Below are 22,409 nucleotides of genomic sequence, written 5' to 3'. Positions count from 1 at the left end.
GTTCGCCAACCTTAATGCATGTTCGCCAACCTTAATGCATGTTGACGCCAACCTTAATGCATGTTGACACTAACCTTAATGCATGTCCGCCAACCTTAATGCATGTTGACGCCAACCGTAATGCATGTTGACCAACCTTAATGCATGTTGACCAACCTTAATGCATGTCCGCCAACCTTAATGCATGTTCGCCAACCTTAATGCATGTTGACGCCAACCTTAATGCATGTTGACGCCAACCTTAATGCATGTTGACGCCAACCTTAATGCATGTTCGCCAACCTTAATGCATGTTGACGCCAACCTTAATGCATGTTGACGCCAACCTTAATGCATGTTGACGCCAACCTTAATGCATGTTGACCAACCTTAATGCATGTTGACGCCAACCTTAATGCATGTTGACGCCAACCTTAATGCATGTTGATGCCAACCTTAATGCATGTTGACACCAACCTTAATGCATGTTGACGCCAACCTTAATGCATGTTGACGCCAACCTTAATGCATGTTGACGCCAACCTTAATGCATGTTGACGCCAACCTTAATGCATGTTGACACCAACCTTAATGCATGTTGACGCCAACCTTAATGCATGTTGACCAACCTTAATGCATGTCCGCCAACCTTAATGCATGTTGACGCCAACCTTAATGCATGTTCGCCAACCTTAATGCATGTTGACGCCAACCTTAATGCATGTTGACGCCAACCTTAATGCATGTTGACGCCAACCTTAATGCATGTTGACGCCAACCATAATGCATGTTGACGCCAACCTTAATGCATGTTCACCAACCTTAATGCATGTTGACGCCAACCTTAATGCATGTTCACCAACCTTAATGCATGTTCACCAACCTTAATGCATGTTGACGCCAACCTTAATGCATGTTGACGCCAACCTTAATGCATGTTGACGCCAACCTTAATGCATGTTGACGCCAACCTTAATGCATGTTGACGCCAACCTTAATGCATGTTGACGCCAACCTTAATGCATGTTGACGCCAACCTTAATGCATGTTGACGCCAACCTTAATGCATGTTCGCCAACCATTCTCGATGCCATTCTAGGGTGTGTGTGTGTGTGTGTGTGTGTGTGTGTGTGTGTGTGTGTGTGTGTGTGTGTGTGTGTGTGTGTGTGTGTGTGCCGACTTTTGTACAAACAAAACTGATTAATAAGAAACAAATAAATACAAAATAAAACGGGTGAAAACGCGCACAGCAGTGTCGCTGTAGGAGGAGAGAGAGAGAGAGAGAGAGAGAGAGAGAGAGAGAGAGAGAGAGAGAGAGAGAGAGAGAGAGAGAGAAGGATCGGGAACACAAGCCTGTTACGCTTGTCCATTGAATTCATTTTCAATAAAGTGCTCAATAAACTCTCTCTCTCTCTCTCTCTCTCTCTGTTGCGCATTACAGTCTCCTCCTGACTGTCTCTCTCTCTCTATAGGCAACACACACACACACACACACACACACACACACACACACACACACACACACACACACACACACACACACACACACACACACAGCACACAACACGCACACAGCACACAACACGCACACAGCACACCACACACACACGCACACACGCACACGCGCGCACACACACACAGTGCACGCACGTTGTGCTCTGTTCAGATGGGAAACGCGCCTGCCAGAGGCGTATCTACAATAAGGCGAGGGCAGGCGTCCCGCCTGTCCAAATCCATTTCTCGCCTGGCCAAAATCCATACAATTTGAAAGAAATCACACCTGTGTGAACTGAGTGGTGCAACTACACATTTATTGTTATAGTTACTGTAGTTACTCAAAAAGAGGACAAAAACAAGATCTGAGAACTATTAATGGACAGCTGATTGGCCGTTGCGGTAGAGCGCGACCCTCAATCACCCATTGGAATGTAAATGCATGCCTTTCAGCCTTTGTATCCTACTCGTCTGGCAAGTATATCTCTTTGAAAACCTTTAGTGCTACGATTGTGCGCGGGGAGACGACAATTAACACATATCTTGCCTGCCCAAAACGTAATTCCTGGATACGCCACTGGTGCCTGCATGTGTGTCAAAAAGCAGTGGTGATGCCTGACCTAAAAAAAATCAACACAGTAAATCGTTTCACAATCAATGCAGATTGATCGAGCAGCCTATAGCCTATTATATAAATGACCATCGGATGATCTATAGTATATGTGCGTTTCTATAGTCAATACAAACTTCAATCAAAGTTATCAATAGCATATAATAGCACACTAAAGAGTTTGGAATGCAGGTGGAGTTGAAAACCCCTTTTTGTTGCAGAAATGAACACAGACAGTGTTAACTGCAACTTAACTCAATAGTGTCCTGTAAAGACGGCGAAAATGTGTGAAAAGAAGCAGCTTGGACTCCTCATGCATAGAAGGAGGCATGAGGTCAGTCCCCCCCCCCCCCCCCCCCCCGCCCCCCCGGGTTGGCAGAGGAAGTGTAGCGCCCAGGATTAGGCTATATTAGATAATTGCCTACTGGGTGAAAAAACTGGGTTGCAAAATCGTGGGATAAAAATTAAAAAAAAGAAAGAAAACGTGTGAAAATGGAGGTGTTCAAATGAACGCGCAGCGCTTCGCTGTTTGGTGTTCACGCACGCGTGCGCGCTTTTCAGAACAGAATAACGTCACCTTTCTGCAGTGACTATAAAAAGGAAATCAAAACATTTGATCAAAAATGAAAACTGCGCGGCCCTATATAAATTCTACTATATAGCATCAACTGTGCTTTCACTGGAGAGACATGACACATTCACTTATATCCACTTATCGTCGTTGCATGTCGGGCAGAAACCTCTTAATTCTCTCCATATTTTAACTTCCCCCCCCGTAAATGAACACCTATCTATACCTGATTACAGTACGTACAGCCGGCGTGGCGTCACACACACACAAGCATCAAAAGTATAGCAGATCTGCTCAAATCCCGAGTTTCGAGCTTGTATAATAAGATCTGAGCCTCTTTGTATAGCCTATTTGATGCTTTGGAATTAGAAAGGCAAACAAGTTTCGTTTCGGACATAATAGATATGAGGGCTTTCCACCCGACAGAGATAAGAGACGACACATGCACGGTACCAACCACACCGCACCACACACACACACACACACACACACACACACACACACACACACACACACACACACACGCACACCACACGCACCCCATGTCAACCTTTTTTGTTGTATACCTGTCCGCGCTGAGCGCCGTGAGCGTGAACACGGACACGCCGACCGAGGTGAGCTGTATGGCGGGGATGAGCTTGCACGCCACCACGCCGAAGATCCACTCCTCGGAGAAGTAGCGGAAGGCGTCCACGGGCACGCACGTGAGCAGCAGCAGCAGGTCTCCGGCCGCCAGGCTGGAGATGAAGATGTTGGGCACGCTGCGCATGGCGCTGTTCGTCACGAAGATCTTCACCAGGGTGATGTTGCCCAGCAGGCCCACGGTGATGATCAGGATGTATGCCGAGGTCATGACGCAGCGCACGGCGAAGTGCACCGTGGTGTTGGCCCCCTCGTCGCCGTAGGTGGGCTCCGAATAGTCGGTGAAGTTGTCGAGGTATAAGGACACATCCACGGAGTTCCCCCCCGTTGCTGCTGCCGCCGCGGCGGACAAGTTGAAAGATATGTCCGAGTCCATGGTGTCTGGGAGGAAAAAAAGAGTTGTTGTTGTTGTTGTTGTTGTTGTTGACTAAATGACAAAGCGTCTGTTCGGGTTATATTTCGGAGAGGGAGCTCACCTCTCCTCAGACTCCGAGAGGGAGCCGGTGGTTCCACTGTTCCAAGAGCGCTGGGAGGAGGAGGAGGAGGAGGAGGATGGAAACAATTTAAGAGAGACCGCAAAAAAGATATAACTTTTTTGTTCTTTCTCCGGTGATATCCCTTTTAGACTTAAGTGTTTCTACTGTTCTCTGTACCGTTTTACATTTCTACCTATACAAAAAGAAAGCATCAATATTATATTAAGTCAATGAATTTGGAGCGAGTCTCTCCCCCCGGTATATATATATAAGGAGCTGTCCCCTCCGAGGAGGTGCTGAAATGCTGCGCTGGAGCTGTTGAGCGACAGATCAGCCGCGACGGTCCGAGACTGACTGACTGACTGACTGACTGACTGACTGGTCTGTGAGCGACCACCGCTGAATGATACACTGACGACGAGGCTCTGTGTGTGTGTGTGTGTGTGTGTGTGTGTGTGTGTGTGTGTGTGTGTGTGTGTGTGTGTGTGTGTGTGTGTGTGTGTGTGTGTGTGTGTGTGTGTGTGTGTGTGTGTGTGTGTGTGTGTGTGCGCGTGCGTGCGTGCGTGCGTGCGTGCGCGTGTGCGCGTGTGCGAGAGAGAGCGTACGTGCGTGCGTGGAGAGGAGACAGACAGACAGACAGACAGACAGACAGACAGACAGACAGACAGACAGACAGACAGACAGACAGACAGACAGACAGACAGACAGACAGACAGACAGACAGACAGACATGATTAAAATGTATGGACCCATACTGCTTTTACAATATTGCTTTTATTTAATAAACCAAGAAAGAGGTGGATGAGAGCAGAGCAGAGCAGAGCAGAGAGAGAGAGAGAGAGAGAGAGAGAGAGAGAGAGAGGGAGAGAGAGAGAGAGAGAGGGAGAGAGAGAGAGAGAGAGAGAGAGAGAGAGAGAGAGAGAGGGGGAGATGTTTCTCTGTGGAGTCAAAGTCAAATAAATAAAGTCAATTAATTTCGGCATAATGGCTTTTCAAATGATTGGGGCGACGTCCAGCAGCAGATGAAGTCATTTAAATTAATTTGCACACATGTGGCTTGTTTTCAATGATTGAGGTGGATGTCTGCCGTGAAGGACTTTGACTGTTCCGCCTTTTTCTTTCTTTGTCTGATCCAAGTATTGAAGTAAATAAAGCCTAAACTATATAGCAGTGGTTGACAATGGCCCTAATGGTAAATGGTGCATTTATATAGCGCCTTTATCCAAGGCGCTTTACATAGATTGTGCATTACATTCACACATTCATACACCGATTGCGGCGGAAGCCATGCAAGGTACCAACCAGCACATCGGGAGCAATTTGGGGTTCAGTGTCTTGCCCAAGGACACTTCGACATGTAGACAGGAGGAGCCGGGATTCGAACCGCCGACCCATGGATCATTGGACGACCTGCTCTACCTCTTGAGCCACAGTCGCAGAGTTTAAACCTGTATACTATAGGGTCCATTTGGAACCTCTCCAGGGTGGAAAAAGTACTCGCTTTCTTTGTACTTTTATAACCCATTTAGTTTTCTGAAAAACCTTATGTTTCTGGTTAGGGTTAGTTAGTCAGTGGTGCTCAATATTTCATGTCAAGGACCCCCCCATCTGAAAATATGTTGTTCCAGGGACCTCCCCTGCATGCAGAAGAGAAGCAACGTTTTGAGTTAAAAAAAAAAAAAAAGTTCACTCTGAAAGAATATATATTCAAACATTTGAGGCACATTTTCACGATTTTTCAAAAAAAATAGCAGACCTACAAGCTCGTAGCGCGATAGCTTCAATAGCTAACGTAGGCCTATAACATAATGCTTTACACCAAAAGGGGTTCCCGCCCAAAATGGGTTTTAATGCCAGTCCTGTCTACTCTGCATGTCTACCGTTTGGTATTGCCAAATAATGAGTTGTCAAAGTTGTCTTATTTATAGGCTGCAATGGTCAAACTCATGTGTTTTTTTGGTTCCCATTCCAACCCGCATGCTTTAATTATAGCCTTTATAACACTGTTGTTCTCAGGGTGTGCCCCCCCCCCCCTCCTCTATACACAGTGGGCCGCTGCATTATTCCACGGTGCGTCTGCTGCGTATAACGTGTTTCAGAATGCCACAGTCACGTCGTTTAAGCGCGGGGCAGACGCAATAAACCATGCCATGCGCAACCAGGCTACCACCATGGCCATGATGTCTATACCCCCTTTTTTACGCATGATGGAGCCCACGTGCGCCCCCGGTGACCGCCGCCGTGGTCCGAACGTAGGCCTATTATCTTTTTTTAGGTAAAGTATTAAGGTTTGGCTGAGGTTCTTTCCCCCCCTCCCAGTCCCTCCCTCGTAAACAAAACAAATGCTCTTTAATTCAACGGCGCACCTCCTCCTCCTCGGCTCTAAAATGCCACCTCGTGTCACTTTCTTGTGCTCATTTTGACTTCCAGAAAAGCTTGCGTTTGTTTGGGGGGGTTTGTTTCGGACACGTCGCCTACGCGCCGGAGTGGAGTGGATAATAGTGGTTGTTTTGCTCTGTCTGGTTGGAGGTCTTTGTTGTTGAAAGGCGCGTTGCATCCCATCCATGACATCCATCATGGTTTTGTGTCCCTTGTTGCAGGTGGCCTCCTCGCCCGCCCGGGCGCACTGGACAGCCCGCCGGCACTGACACCACGATCATGAATAACACGCCGCCAGGATTACGGTTGGTGTGTGGATCTATATTTTATATCATTTTGACCATTATGTATCTATAGGCTGTACACATTATGCTATAAAATACTCATAAAACACTAAACCCCTAATATCAAAGAAATTGCCAAAAGTATAGCCCATGTTGTAGTGAAAATGGCTGCTCTATACACAAGTTCACAACGCATTCCAGTATATGGGCTACAACCAAACCGCGTTGTGAGCTTGTAGATCGGCTCTTTTAGCTGTTTTTGAAATCGGATTTATATATAGGCTATATGCCTATATAGGCTATATAAGTGATTCAATGTTGGTTTTCGTTATTTAAAAAAAAAAAAAAATCACAATGTTAGGATATGGCTTTCTCACTTTGAAGTGGTGCTGTGTCCCAGTGAAATTGTTAATTTGGTAGAACTCTGGCCTGGAGTGTTAAAAAGGTATAGTCTACCAAAATGTAACAAAAGGCGTACATTTTTACCTCATTTAAATAAATAAATTAATGAATTAATGAATTAAAGAAATCAGAAGTTGTGGCTTTGACTGTTCACCTGTCACTATACTTCGGCAACAGGCCCTATATATGCTTTTTATTTTTAATTATGCAATAGCTATTTTGCGATTGAGAAGGGGGGGGGGCACCATGAACAATAATTGCTCAGGTAAAACTATAGGCTATAATATCTTTATTACAATCATCATCATCATCATCATCATCATAATCTCTTGCGGTGGTGCATGGATATTGTAGGCCTATATTCGTGTTGTCGCGCACTACATTGTGTGCATGAGCGCGCGCGCGCGCGCACACACACACACACACACACACACACACACACACACACACACACACACACACACACACACACACACACACACACACACACACACACACACGGGCTATACCTATACTGTAGGAGTTGGGCATGTGTTTTATTTTCCGCTGACGTAAGTCGTGCGGGGGATTAGAGAACCACATGTTGCACCTTTTGTCCTGTCGCTGTTGTCCTGCCGGCTGCCCACATTGATGGACCTTCAACCACGGGATGAAAGCAAATATGCGCCGACACGGGCTTTCAGGAGAGAATGAGAGAGAGAGGAGAGAGAGAGAGAGAGAGAGAGAGAGAGAGAGAGAGAGAGAGAGAGGGAGAGAGAGAGAGGGAGAGAGAGAGTTTTTAGTTGTGTTGTTGTGCACGCGTCAGTGTGTAGGCTATGTAGCAAATTGGTCACGAGGACCTAATAGAAATGTGACGGGAGGACGAGTTCGACAACGACAACGTCGGCCATGTCTTTAAACTATATCCGAAACTTCTATGAGGGATGTGTAAGTAGATGAGAGACACTAACACACATAGTGGATCTGATAACTCAGTATGGCTAGAGCTCCCTCTTTGTTGTGTTGCAAGATGACTGTTAAAAGGGTTGAATGGTCAGGTGTAAAATAATGTACATGCAGTGAATTCATCATTTGACTTAACAAAAAGGAGTGTGTGTGCGTGCGTGCGCGCGTGTGTGTGCGTGCGTGTGTGTGCGCATGTGTGTGTGTGTGTGCGCGCGCGTGTGCGTGCGTGTGTGTGCGCGCATGTGCGTGTGTGTATAGCTACTACAAACCATAGTTAAATGAACTCTGTTTTTATTTTATTTTTAGGAGACAATAGTCTCTCTGTATATTATAGACTCATGGTGCTTTCTTTTTATTGATGTCCTTGTGTCCACTTTCTGTTGCAGTTGTAGCACAAATTGCTTTGTTGGGTCTTTATACGCCCCTATCTGTCTACCCCCCCCCCCCCCCCCTTCTTCTAGTATAGCCTTTAACCAAACTAAAGAGTTTGAATGAATTTTAAAATGAACTTAAACCGTAAATGGACAACATGCTGTCCATTTAGCTGCTAGCACACTGGTGGCAGCTGCTTTTATTTGACTGACAAAAGGTTATTTTTTCTTTGTCCACTCTCTCTCTCTCTCTCTCTCTCTCTCTCTCTTTCTGTGTGTGTGTGTGTGTGTGTGTGTGTGTGTGTGTGTGTGTGTGTGTGTGCGCGTGTTTGTACGTGTGAGCGCTTCCATGCATGCATGCATGCTTGTGTGTGTTTGTGTTTGTGTTTGTGTTTGTGTTTGTGTTTGTGTTTGCGTGCGTGCGTGCACGCCTGCGTGCCTGCCTGCCCGCGTACATGCCTGTGTGTGAGTGCTTGCATGCATGCATGCTTGTGTTTGTCTGTGTGCGTGCGTGCGTGCGTGCGTGCGTGCGTGTCTGCGTGCGTGTGCGCCAGCTCCGGCCTCCCACGGTGATAGGTCAGTTCCACACCTTGTTCTTCGGCTCGGTGCGGATGTTCTTCCTGGGGGTCCTGGGCTTCGCCGTCTACGGAAACGAAGCGCTGCACTTCAGCTGTGACCCCGACCGCCGAGAGCTCAACCTCTACTGCTACAACCAATTCAGACCCATCACGCCGCAGGTAGGCTAGTATACACCTTTATCCCATTTTTGGCGGGAACCTCTTTTGGTGTTAGCATTATGTTATGCTTTAGCTATTGAAAAATAGCAGATCTACAAGCTCATAGCGCGCCACCGAGTGGCGCGCTACGAGCTTGTAGGTCTGCTATTTTTGAAAAATCGAAGAACGACTGACATAGAAACATAGCTTTTTCAGAAAACTGTCAGGATAAATGGTAAATGGTGCATTTATATAGCGCCTTTATCCAAGGCGCTTTACATAGATTGTGCATTACATTCACCCATTCATACACCGATTGCGGCGGAAGCCATGCAAGGTACCAACCAGCACATCGGGAGCAATTTGGGGTTCAGTGTCTTGCCCAAGGACACTTCGACATGTAGACAGGAGGAGCCGGGATTCGAACCGCCGACCCATGGATCATTGGACGACCTGCTCTACCTCCTGAGCCACAGTGTAGAAGACATTGTTAGAATCTCGTCTCAGGTCAAAATGGGTTATACTCTGACTAGCGGTGTGACAGGAGCCCTTCCTCTGTGGAGAAGCAGCTGATAGCTTCCTGATATCTGCTGTTATCTGCAATTGGTTACAGTAGGTGGGAACATACTCTGACATATTTCTGTCATTCACTCTTTCTGTTTGTGTTTTTAACTCTGGACCAATCTGTACACACCATCAGACTGTCCTTTTGATCTGAAACAAAGAGCAGGCAAGCTATACAATCACCATTGGCTCATCAAAACAGCCTTGGTCTTTGCATATCTTTTGTCGCAAGAGCTCTTGGCAGTAGCACTGCTTATATCTGCCTCAGCTCAAATCACTTTCTGACTAGCGGTGTGACAGGAGCCCTTTCTCTGTGGAGAAGCAGCTGATAGCTTCCTGTTATCTGCTGTTATCTGCAATTGGTTACAGTAGGTGGGAACATACTCTGAACATTTTTCTGTACTGTCTTTCTTTTAATATTTCTGTCATTCACTCTGTTCTGTTTGTCTTTAACTCACTCTCCTTCTTTTAATAACATCTACAACTGTTTATCGTTCACTTATTCGGTCACTCACTCTTTGGGCAGTATTATGCGTGGCTTAAGTACCAGGTCTTATTACTTAACTTAAGACCTGGAGGCGTGATCAATGCCATTTGGCTATTCTGAGTGGCCAAACAGCATTGACCACGCCTCCAGGTCTTAAGTTAAGTAATAAGACCTGGTACTTAAGACACGCATAATACTGCCCTTTCTGTCTTGTCTTTCTTTTAATAACATAGATCTGTTTATCGATTTAACCTCAAACTCAGTTGTTTCTTCCACCTCTGAACATTTTGTTGTGGATTAATTTAATTTTTAGATCACCACTGAGTGCATCGCCATCCACGCCTTTCTGTCTACATGTGATTGATTGATTGATTGATTGATTGAAATATTTATTAACAGTTTGCAGAATTACAGTACATTTCAAGCACAAACTCAATACAAAGGCTGTTAACTGTGAGTGGACGACCCAATTAAGCATTACACTTGTTTCCAATAGGGTCCACCATGTTCAATTCATCAAAAACATTTAGAGACGTACAAATAGTCACTTCTATATAGACAAAGAACAGAACAGGAATTAATCATAATGGAGGTAAAAAGGGAAAAGAAACATATACAGTGAGGGAAAAAAAGGGGTGGGCGGTGGGGGGGGATTCACGTTCAGCTCCGTTCATTTGTTTGTTTTCCTTGGAGGAGCTGCGTTTGGTCCCCAAGTCGGCTCCGTGGCCGTACCTTGAGTTGGCTGTGTGGCCGCGACCGTACCGTGACACGTTCTAGACGTGTTTTCTGGTCAGCAACCATACATTCATGAACCACTTTCAACCACATGACATCCCTATTTGCATCAAACTCGCAGAAAATTGCAGACTGTTGTCAGTGTTGTTTTCGTCGACTAAAACCAAGACGAAAAATGTTCGTCGACTACCTGTTTTCTCTGACGAAAACTAAATGGAAACTAAATGAGAACTAAGCTATGGTGACTAAAACTAAGACTAAATATACTGACAATTTCGTCAACAAATAAAAACTAGACTAAAATGTTAGGAAGGGACTTGTCGTGGACAAGAGATCCAATATAAGTCATTTTACAATTAGTTGCATGCTGAAAATAGCCGATCTACAAGCTTGTAGATCGGCTATTTTCAGCAAGTGTAAAATCAGTCATTACGATGGCACCAAGGCCCGCCAAAATAAATTCTAGTCGACTAAATCAACTGTAGATTTAGTCGACTAAGATCTTATGATATTTAGTCGACTAAAACTAAACTAAACACTAAAACATTCCAGGTGACTAAAATGTGACTAAAACTAAATGAAAGCTATTCAAGAGACTACGACTAAAACCAAAATCAAAATGCGCCGCCAAAAACAACACTGTGTGTTGTAAGCTTACAGAGCCGATATTTGCACTATCTAAAAAAATAATAATAGGTTAGTTGTTTTGGCACACTCCATTTGTTTCTGAAATTACACCTCTGGCCAGCGATGGGTACTACAGCTATGTTCTTCCAGTGGGCCATACTGACTTTGATATACAGTACATTTAAACTTGAGATTGTTGCTGAAACACATTGAGAGCCCACGCAAAACTGCCCAAAATCACTTTCACCTAGAAAATCCATTCACATTTTTTATAATTCAGATGACTGTGGAGACACATGCTGGAACTTTTTACTTTGAAATGTTTTATAGTTTCTGAGTTATTTCATTTAAACGCCAAATGCATTCTCAATGGCGAAAACACAAACTTTGGCACCACGTGTTAAAAAACAAAAACAAAAAGTGTTTTGATTTTTCAGATTTTTTTTAATAAAAATAAAATAAAAAAATAAAAATTATTATTATTATTTTTTTTCAAAGACGTCCACAGACGTCTTGGGCTATGCACGTGCGGTAATACCCAGGACGTCCACAGACGTTTTGGGCACAAAATGTGTTAAATATAATCAGAGCATACCTATTTACACGCACCTCGACAGTGGGTGCAGGGCCAATAAGGCCATTATGGAAGGAGGTAGGGCCCGCACACCATTCTTTTGGTAAAGAATTACAGTTGGGTGCCACCGATATTGTCCCTTATCATTTGACCCATTTAGGCCTGACCTCAAAATTTTAAAAAATCCTTCTAAATCCTCTGTTTTCTGAAATAAATATTTTCACGATTTTTCAAAAATAGCAGACCTACAAGCTCGTAGCGTGCCACTCGGTGGCGCGCCACTCGGTGGCGCGCTATGAGCTTGTAGATCTGCTATTTTTCAATAGCTAAATTATAACATAATGTTTAAAACACCAAAAGGGGTTCCCGCCCAAAATGGGTTAACTGTCCTTTTGCGCAGATCACGTAAACCTCAGCAAAAAGAAAAGGACAATATCGATGGCCTCCAACTGTACTTTATTGAATAAATCGACAACGTTTCGATCTTGATACTGACCTCTTCATACTGACCTGACGAAGATCTGTCAAGATCGAAACGTTGTCGATTTATTCAATAAAGTCATTCTTTACCAAAAGAATGGTGTGCGGGCCCTACTTCCTTCCATGAATTAAATATAATGAAATGCATTTTTAAAGATGAATTGCTTTTTTTTTGGGGCGCTTTTCCAAGTGCTCAAAGCACTACAACGGTTAATTCATTCATACATTGGGAGGTGAAGCGGCGAACATGCAGTGTCCTCACTTCCCACATTCACACATCAACGGTGGCGAGTGTTGTAATCTAAGTACTGGACCCTCGTCTGGTTCTGACAGACAGGTAGTGTGTGCAGGCTGGGTGGTGTGTGACACTCCAGTTGAAGTATTCCTTTGGTACGGCGACTGCGGCGGCGGGTACCCGGGAGAACAAATTAACGAGACACGAGACAGTATCACGCTAAGGTTCACAAAGTGTATTACACAAACAGGAAACATATATAGTGCTGGATCATAATGACGTGACAATAAGATATGAGACAGAAGAACGTGCCTACTGCAGCAAGGCTGACCTTGCTGCCGCTCTCGTAGCCTATCTATAAAGTATGCTACAGTAGCGGCAGTACACAATACATATCAAGTACACTGTATCTCAAGTTCAAGTACATAGACTAAGATGTACTGTGCATGGGCTAATATCATAACAGCGAGCTCACACACCGACCGACTCAGTGGAGGCAGCGTAGGGTTCAGTGTCTTCTTGCCCAAGGACACTTCGAACCACCGACCCAGGGATCATTGGACGACCTACTCTACCTCCTGAGCCACAGCCGGCCTGTTATATAAAGAAAACTGCATGGATTTGGTAGACATGACAGATTGCTTTAGAGCAGGGGTGCCCAAAAGGTAGATCGTGATCTACCAGTAGATCACAAAGGCTGTGCAGGTAGACCACATGACATGACCCTAAACAATATTTAATTAAAATATTGATTTACATCAAAAAGGGCCTGTCAGCTCAAATCCACAATGCAATCTTTTGTTTTCAAGAGTATTGCTGTGCACAAATGTCTGTGTAGCATTGCAAATTACATACCAAAAAACACCCTACCTAGTCTATTTCTCCCCCTCTATTTCCCATTCCAAGTGCATTTGTCTTATATGTAACACCAGGCTGCTATTCCAAAGCCCCCTCAGGTACATATTGACACTATTTTCAGCAGTATACTAATTCTTTCGGTGGGTCATTTTGAAAGTAGCTCTTGAGTCAAAAAAGTGTGGGCACCCCTGCTTTAGAGTATGCTACATGGTCCCATGTCCTAGCTTCAGAACACAATAATGTCCCATTTACAAAACAATGTTTCACTCTGGTCTGCTGTGAGGTAACATTCAGTGTTGATTTCGTCGAACTAAAACTAAACGGAAAATGTTCGTCGACTACCTTTTTTTCACTGACAAAAACTAAATAGAAACGAAAAGAAAACGAAGCTATGATGACTAAAACTAAGGCTAAATATATCGACAACTAGACTAAAATGTTAGGAAGTGACTAGTGGACAAGAGATCCAGTACAAGTCATTGTACACTTGGTTGCATGCTGAAAATAGCTGAAAATAGCTGCTCACAACGCGTCGCATGTGAGCTTGTAGATCGGCTATTTTCAGCAAGTGTAAAGTCAGTCATTACGACGCCAAAATACATTTTAGTAAATCACCTGTAGATTTAGTTGACTAAAATCTTGTGACATTTAGTCGACTGAAACTAGACTAACACTAAGACATTCCAGGTGACTAAAATGTGACTGAAACTAAATGAAAACTATTCAAGAGACTACGACTAAAGCTAAAATCTAAATGTACTGCCAAAAACAACACTGGCATACATAAATCACTTGAATACAGTATCAACTTTTAAATGACTACCGTAGTTCACAATTCTGCCAGTTGGCTGGCATTTATACTACTTTGTATGTCACTGATGAGACACATTGAATTATCATGCTATAAATATAGCCTAGACTTTTGTAGACATGCGCTGAAGAATCCATAATTGATGTTAATTTAATTATTCAACATGTTTTTTATACATCTCTGATCCAAGGTCCAAGATCCAACATTGTCCTTCACAGTAGACTCCAATGAAAGCTCTGCTCAAGCTGTTGGCAGTATAAACTAAAATGAACAACGGAAAAGGTCATCTCATGAATTGCACAGAGGGTGTACCGATAGATACCGTCATTTCGCTGCTGAAATTCTGTGTTTTATATTCCTGTGCATAGTTGCAGTGAGAGGCGTAATCTTGGGTGAAACACTTGGTCTTGAATGAATCATGAATGAACTCATGTTTCAACCTGAGTTTGGCCATCTAAAAAAAGTGCAGTCTTTGAAGTCATTGCACTACCTCTGGTGGGGCAACCAAGCCAGACTGTAAAGGGCTCAGCATTGGAAATTTGCATGCAACGCCAGAAGGTCCCGAACTCATCCTTTTTTCATGCTCGCTGGCTGGCATTCGACATGCTTCCTGTGGCGATGATGGCAATGCACCCTTTGCCTGCGGTTGTGGCCCTCTTTGCACCCATTGGTTGCCGTTTCGTGGTTGGACAAAAATCCTCTCTCTCAGTTGCTCCATATTGATATTCTGTGCACTCAATTGTTATTTTAAGCTTGGTGTCAGTAAAAAAGGAACATCACATGTGCAGCACGGTGACTGCAGGGCATATCATGTTTGTTTTTAGTTTTTTCCAAAAATGAGCAAATTCAACATAAACAAAGCGGAACGAGGGCGGAACAAGGCAGAAAGAGCCCGCTGGTTGGTCAGTCAGGGACCAATCAGAAGGCTGACAAAGGGTGAATTGAGGTTCTGCTTCACAGCAAAAAATAAATTGGTTGGCAAATGCGGAAGTATTAGACGGTCCTTCCGGGTGCTTCAAAACGCCACTGAGCAACTTCCACTGATATGAATAGCGGGGGAGGGGGGGGGGGGGGGGGGGGGGGGGAGCTATCGCGCCGGTTCAGTCTCTATCCTTCTTTATACTCTTACTCTATGGGTGGTCCCCATACTTTGAGACATGGAGACCCTGCAGTGTCAGAGTGTGCTTAGGGTTATAGTACTGGCTGCATTAGTCTTGATAAGAACATACTGGTGATTATTATAGATAAAAACACATACACACACACACTAAAAAAATAACTTAACTTAAGAAAAAATCTTAAAAATCACTTAAAAAAATAATAAAAAAAATAAAAAAAGAGAACTAAAAAAAACCTTAACAGTACGTAATTTATTCTAATTGTTGTTATTGCAATTTACGAGCTGCGTTTGCTTCCCGCGTTTGCGCGTCTTACTTGTATTATACATTCAAAGCGGGTGGGCAGGACACCTCTTGGTAGCCAAGTAGTACTGCCTGAGGGTCGTTTGCACCAAATATAGCTTAGTTTAGTGTTAATCAAGGATTTGTTGATCAAGGATTAATTTTAATCTGAGTTGTGTTGCACCACTTAATTTTAAGCATTGCTTAACAGATCTGTGATTAAATCCTTAACCTGTGATTAAAATCCATTAAACTGTGATTAAAACTTTAAACTGTGATTAATTCATGGATTAAACTTTTTTGTGTGTCCGCCATCTTGGTTTTGCGCTGTAAATAAACAGCAGCAGTCGTGAGCATCATTAGCGTTACTATTTCATTCATATTTGAGAATGTTTAAATTTATTATTATTTGCCTGCAAAAAAAATATATATATGATAATAAAAACCGTCTTGCTCGCTAAAAAAAACCCAACAGACGTACAGTATAAGCATGTTGTTTTCATTTAAACCTCCTCTCCTGCTGGTTTAGAATTAATCCCTTATTGGTACTTAAATCAAAGTTTAAAGTAGTGGTGCAACAGGATTGACATTAATCCAGGTTTACTGTGAAAATTAAAACCAAGATTAAAAAAACAAAACCAAGATTAAAAGGATGGTTTAAAACTAAACCGGATTAGTGAAAACTAGGTTTAAAGTTTGGTGCAACTGGATTAATAGATAAACCTTGATTTAAACCAGATTAAGGCTTAATCTTTCTTGGTGCAAACGACCCTGAAACTCATAAAGCCCAAATATCTCTCCCCTGGCCAAGCAGGGAGTCCCTCTTGGTGTGGGGTAGACGTTACAGTCTCCCACACATTGAATCCTATACACTGACACCACGCTAGACAGGAACGCCCAAAAACGTCACATCCGGGGTAAGAATTTACCCCGGAATCTTCTATGGCTGCCAATGCAACTTGGTCCAATCCTTAATCACATACGGACAAACATCTATGCCGATGCTATCTAACTTGCGGAGGTAGCGTGCCTTGTCCACGGGCAACGGATCTTTCAACGTATGGCATTGCAAATACGTTTGATGATAATCGCTACTCTGCTCAATATTGTTTTGAAAATGCCGCAAATTGCATTGCAGTGAACGAGCGAAAATCAAAACTCAAAAGTCACAGTTTGAGGCGCTGTTTACGCGCCGTGGTGTAAGCAAAGCAAAGTAAAGTTACTATATTTACCCAGGGTAACTGGACTAAGCATCAGATACTTGTTTACAGCCAGGCCCTGCTCATAGAACATTTCATGGTAGTGGTTCAATGCCTTGCTCAAGGGCACTTCAGCGGTGGTAATATTAACGTGCCGGTCCGGGGATACGAACTGGCGACCTTCCGGTATCAAGACCGCTCCGCAAACCGTTCGGCCACCGCTGTGTCAGTGTATAGACCAATTATTTGTTTACAAACATTGGGACACACGGGTGACTGTTTCATGTAATCAATTCCCAACAGATCTCCAAACCTGTTGTTTTGGGGAGCGCTGGTTTCAGTCCATTCAACCTCCTCTTGTGAGTTGGCTAGTGAGATGCACCCTAGGAGACATTTATACTTCAAAGTCCAACAGTATTGCGCACAGAGAACAGCTGATATACAAGCTCACATCGCATCGCAGATGCGACTGTTGTGAGCGTAGAGGTCTGCGTCCCGCGACACCATCGCGGGACGAAGCATAAATTATACTTGATGGGCTGCAGGTGCGCGTGTAGCCGTGCACAAATAGGCTCTGCTGCCGTGTTCATGAGCCCACCTCCCGTTCTTATGACAGCGAATGGAGGTGTGGTTTTGAGGACAACTGTTTTGAATTGCTATTATTGTTCAAACACAACAGAAACCAAGGATTATATATTTCAAGGGCGAGAGATCACAATAAAAATCCTAATCATTCTTCCTCCACACCGGGAGAAAAACAGCATCTGAAAGTTTGATGGGGCATTTTTTACACGTGAGTGCAGTTAGAACTTTTCCATTGCATCTTATGAGAGGTGGTGTTCTTCTGCTGCCTTTATGCGCGCGCATGCCGTTTCTTATCAGTGTGACGTCGTCTGATAAGGCGTCTATAGGGTGTTATGTCACATTATACAGTTGCAAATGTCACTTTCTTTTCGTCCGGACATGAGACATAAACCTTGCAGATTGCAGCCATGGGTTCAGAGTTATGCCCCGTAGGCTGCAGCCTTCTAGTGCAAAACAGCAGAAGCAGATGCTTACAATCAAACAAAAAAAGAAGTCTCAGTGGATGAGAAACAACAACCCATAGCCTATTATTTGGTGATTATATCAAGGTTGGTCCACACCAAGAATGATGACTGTGAAGGTATAACTATACCCCATTTTGGGCGGGAACCCCTTTTGGTGTTAGCAACATGTTATGCTTTAGCTATTGAAAAATAGCAGATCTACGAGCTTGTAGGTCTGCTATTTTTGAAAAATCGAAGAACGACTGACATAGAAACATAGCATTTTCGGAAAACTGTCAGGATGTAGAAGACATTTTTAGAATCTGATCTCAGGTCAAAATGGGATAAATATGGGGCTTTAAAAGATCATTTGAAACCGGAGTTTAACCACAACAACAACAACAACAACAACAACAGTGGAAAACAATATTGTCGGTTCACCTTCAAAGCGGTTTGACGAATGAAACGCTGACGGCCAATCGAAATCCGTAGGGATTCACAAGGTGTCGCGTTGAACACATCGCTCACAATGGAATGCACTTCCCGTTACAGTCAGAACTGCAGCCTCACTGTCTGAAAACCCACCTCTTCAGACTCCATCATGGCCCGTAGCACTTGACCTATATAGCCTCGACGACTCCACAGGCCTAAGCAAAGGCTCAACTTATGTAACTCACATTTTATGTAGACTTAGATATCATTGTATGTAGTCTTATAGCATTTTTCGTAGACATACAGTAGCACTATATATTAGGGGTGTGCTGAAATATCGATATGGCGATATATATCGATACGTCCTCCCGCGATAAATAATCGATATTGATTATTAAAATATCGGGATATATATATCGGGAAAAAATACATTTGAAATGTTGTTCATAATGAAGTGATGAACAACATGTTTAGAAAAGGAGGAAATGACAGCTAAAATAAAGCAAATCCTACTCAGATTCCACAGCAACCAGAAGTACTGAATTACTGGATGGTGATTTGTCCAAAGTCTCCAAACAGCTTTGTGGGAATACAAAATGCTGCATTTTTTCAGTTCCAAGTATTTTGTAGTTGCAGATATCGTGATATATCGTTGATGAAATTTCATACAATATATCGATATATCGCAAATATCGCAATATATCGAATATCGTGATATTATCGTTATCGAGGGCGTAATATCGCGATATATATCGTATCGTGAGGAACCCATATCGTCCCACCCCTACTATATATAGTATCATGAGAGAAGGAGGCACTGGAGCAGTCCAGACAATTTAGGCCCTTAGTTTAATAACAGGGTACAGGTAAAAAACGACAACGTTTCAGTTACATGTTCGTCGGGTCATAGCCCGAGGGGGCAACATAGTAAGGGATACTGGATACTAAAGGGATAGTTCAGATTTTTTGAACTTAAGTTGTATGAAATACTTGCCATTAATATAGTGGTTGCAACTGTATTCATTGATTGCCTGAGTCCTGTGGTGGGAGTTCTGCTCTGGTTTTGGTGAAATATCAAGTAGTTCCGGTCATTTTGTGGGGGGCACTGGGGGCCACGCAGTAAAAGTAAATCAATCCACAAAACTAACGTAATTTGTATTGTTGACCTATTTCTAAAATATTAGTGCAACTTCCGTTCTTTTTTTACCCCTCTATCACACAGAACTATGTTTTTTGTGTCCATATCACTACGCCCAAAAAAATAGTTCCATGTGATAGAGGGGTCAAAGTTGAACGAAAGTCGCGCTAATATTTTAGAAATAGGTCAACAATCCAAATTAAGTTTGTTTTGTGGATTCATTTACTTTTACTGCGTGGCCCCAGTGCCCCCCACAAAATGACCGGAACTACTTAATATTGACCAAAACCAGAGCAGAACTCCCACCATGGGACTCAAACAATCAATTAATACAGTTGCAACGACTATATTGATGGCAAGTATTTCATACAACTTAAGTTCAAAAAATCTGAACTATCCCCAGTGATGTAAATAGGTTTTCAATGTAATGGGTCCCGGGATGCACAGGTGGTCATTCAAATGAGTCCCAAAAAATTCTTATGAGTCCCAAAAAAAATCACACCTGTGTGAAGTGAGTGGTGCAACTCTGTGTGGGGGTTCGCGGGCGGGGGGGGGGGGGGATGTTCCAGACCCCCAGGAACACGGCCAGGGGGCCGGGCCGGTTCCGGCGTGCCGCGTCGCGTCCGAAACGGCGGCCCCTCTACTGTACTGTAATGTACTGGCACCCCCGAAAGCATACAGTTAATACGTGCGTGTGTGTTTGTGTGTGCATTAGGTTGGCACAGATGGTGAAAAACAACCATGCTGTTTTCGTGCTCATACCCAGACACCCAGCAACCCACCCACACACATAGCTCCGTAAGGGAGTGGTTGCACCACTCAAAAAAAATAATAATAAAACATGTTTTATTTTATTTTATAAAAAAAAATAAAAAAAACATATCAAATAGGCCTATACAGTATATTTTTAATGTAGGCTAGTAGTATTAGAAGGCACAACTCAGTAAGGAATACTAATAGTGGGCAACAGTGGATTTAACATAGCTTAAACCAAAAGTTGTTTGCAGTTGCAATTATTATACTTAGTCAAAATATCGGCGTGTGTTACACAATGTGTGTTTCCCATTGAATCGGGTCTGCTTGTCACGCTAAAACATGTTCCCCTAAATATTTCTGTCGGAGGCAGCGCCGTTTAGTTGAGAGAGTTGCGACATCTCCGTTCACTGCTTATTCGTGGGGCTGCATGCGTCACTGATCACTCTATTGTCGTCACTCTCTGTCTCTAAACAGCTCTAGTCTAGAGGCTGCGCTCAGTCAGAGCCAACATGGCGGCGCACAGCGCGCTGTGTTGACAGTGTTGTTACCAAGGGGGCAGGCAGACTTTCCAACATTGAAGCTCTGGGTCCTAGTGGTAGGAGGAGGGACTACAGGCGGACCCGTGGATTCATGACCGGGAAACCCCGTGCAGCTGGGCTTTAACGTTGAGCGCTCGGTTGCCCTACGTCACTCAGGACCTCAAAGTTGAGGTCCTGGGAGGGACTTCCGGCAGTCTTCCGGGTGCTTCAAAACGCCACTGAGCAACTTCCACTGACATGAATAGCTGGGGGGGCGGAGCTTCGCGCCAGTTCAGTCTCTATTATATATATACTCTATGGTTGTTACAGACTAGTGGTTCTACAAGAACGATTCCCACGTGGATTTTATTTTTTATAACATAGGATGAGGTCGGATGCGGGCATGCAAAATGATCGTGTCCGTAGATTATTGTTTTACCGCATTTTTTCCCCCCGCGATTTTTTCTTCTTCACGTGGATTATTATTACTGTGTGCTGAGTACCTCCGCTCAACCTCTGCGTCCACGGGACGCAAAGATTGAGCGGCGGTTGCGGCCCAAAACTATAAAGTGCGTTTTGGGACGCAAAACGCACCCTATTTACATCACTGTATCCCTTTAAGTACACACATGATACAGGGGGCAGGCCCTTAGTTGACTAATGTCACACAGCCAGCAATCATTTGTTCATACATAATTTTCACGCCCCTTCTACACTACTATATATGCATAGTTTCATTGTATAGATATTCCACTGTTACTTTCTTAGCGTACGTATGATTAATGATAACTACTGTTTATGTATATGCTTAATGTAAAGGCTCATTCATACTAGTCTGGATTTTCGGTGGTGAGGTGACCACCGCTCCGGTGGTGAGGTGACCACCGGAGATGAAATAACGTTGAGCGGTGGTGAGTAAAAACAGAGAGAAGGGCGATGGCGGTGGTTTGCTCTTCACCGCGGCTCGTGACGTCATGTTGTAGTCATGTGGTCACCTCACCACCGAAAATCCGGACTATGAATGAGCCTTAAATCGCTCTGGATTAAGAGTGTCTGCTAAATGCCTAAATTGTAAATTGTAATTATTGTTATAATTGCTGAATATTTATAGTTATCATTCTTGGCGTGGGAGTGTTGAATTTTCTTATGCCACTTACCTTTTAGTTTTAGCCCATTAAGATCCAAGGCTGATTCTACAAAATGTGTTCCAAATCAGTAGTTTGCAAACTTTTAATTACAAATTATTTCAACATTTTTCAAACGCGAAGTGACTCAAATTTTTGCTTCTGGGGAGGTTCATGGAAAACATATTTTCAGATGGGGGTCGGCGGGCAAATACAGATCATTCTAGGGGTCCTTGACATGAAAAACATTGAGAACCACTGACACAGAAACATGGGTTTTTCAGAAAACTGTCAGGATTTAGAAGACATTTGTAGAATCGTCCTCTCTGGACCACTCTTTATCTGTGCTCCACGTGAATAATATGTATGAACCTATTATTGCTGGCCGTGTGACATTGAAGGGCCTGTACCATGTGTATACTCAAGCCTTACTGTGTTGCCCCTTGGGGCTTATGACCTTACGGAGATGTGACCGATACATCGAAACGTTGTCAATTTCTACTTGCACCCTGTGAATTAAAAAGGGTTTAAACTGTCTGAGTTGCATTGCTCCTAGCCTGGGCACCATTCCATT

The 22,409-nt window shown here is 43.6% G+C and overlaps 2 protein-coding genes across 2 annotated transcripts in view; one reads left to right on the top strand and one right to left on the bottom strand.

Moving 5' to 3' along the window:
• The window catches only part of nmbr (neuromedin B receptor), a gene marked incomplete at both ends in the record, with an annotated part of 202,131 nt that extends 198,459 nt beyond the window's left edge, over positions 1–3,672 (bottom strand). Inside the window, one exon of the mRNA XM_079526455.1 lies at positions 3,221–3,672. Coding sequence (XP_079382581.1) covers positions 3,221–3,672 — 452 coding nt within the window. The remainder of the gene's footprint in view (positions 1–3,220) is intronic.
• Positions 3,673–7,725: 4,053 nt separating this feature from the next.
• gje1a (gap junction protein epsilon 1a) overlaps positions 7,726–22,409 on the top strand; it is a gene marked incomplete at both ends in the record, with an annotated part of 28,810 nt that continues 14,126 nt past the window's right edge. Inside the window, 2 exons of the mRNA XM_079527020.1 lie at positions 7,726–7,764; positions 8,708–8,890. Coding sequence (XP_079383146.1) covers positions 7,726–7,764; positions 8,708–8,890 — 222 coding nt within the window. The remainder of the gene's footprint in view (positions 7,765–8,707; positions 8,891–22,409) is intronic.

Source organism: Electrona antarctica, assembly GCF_951216825.1.
Source record: "Electrona antarctica genome assembly, chromosome: 17".
Lineage (NCBI taxonomy): Eukaryota > Metazoa > Chordata > Actinopteri > Myctophiformes > Myctophidae > Electrona > Electrona antarctica.
This window is presented reverse-complemented; position numbering and strand designations above follow the sequence as displayed.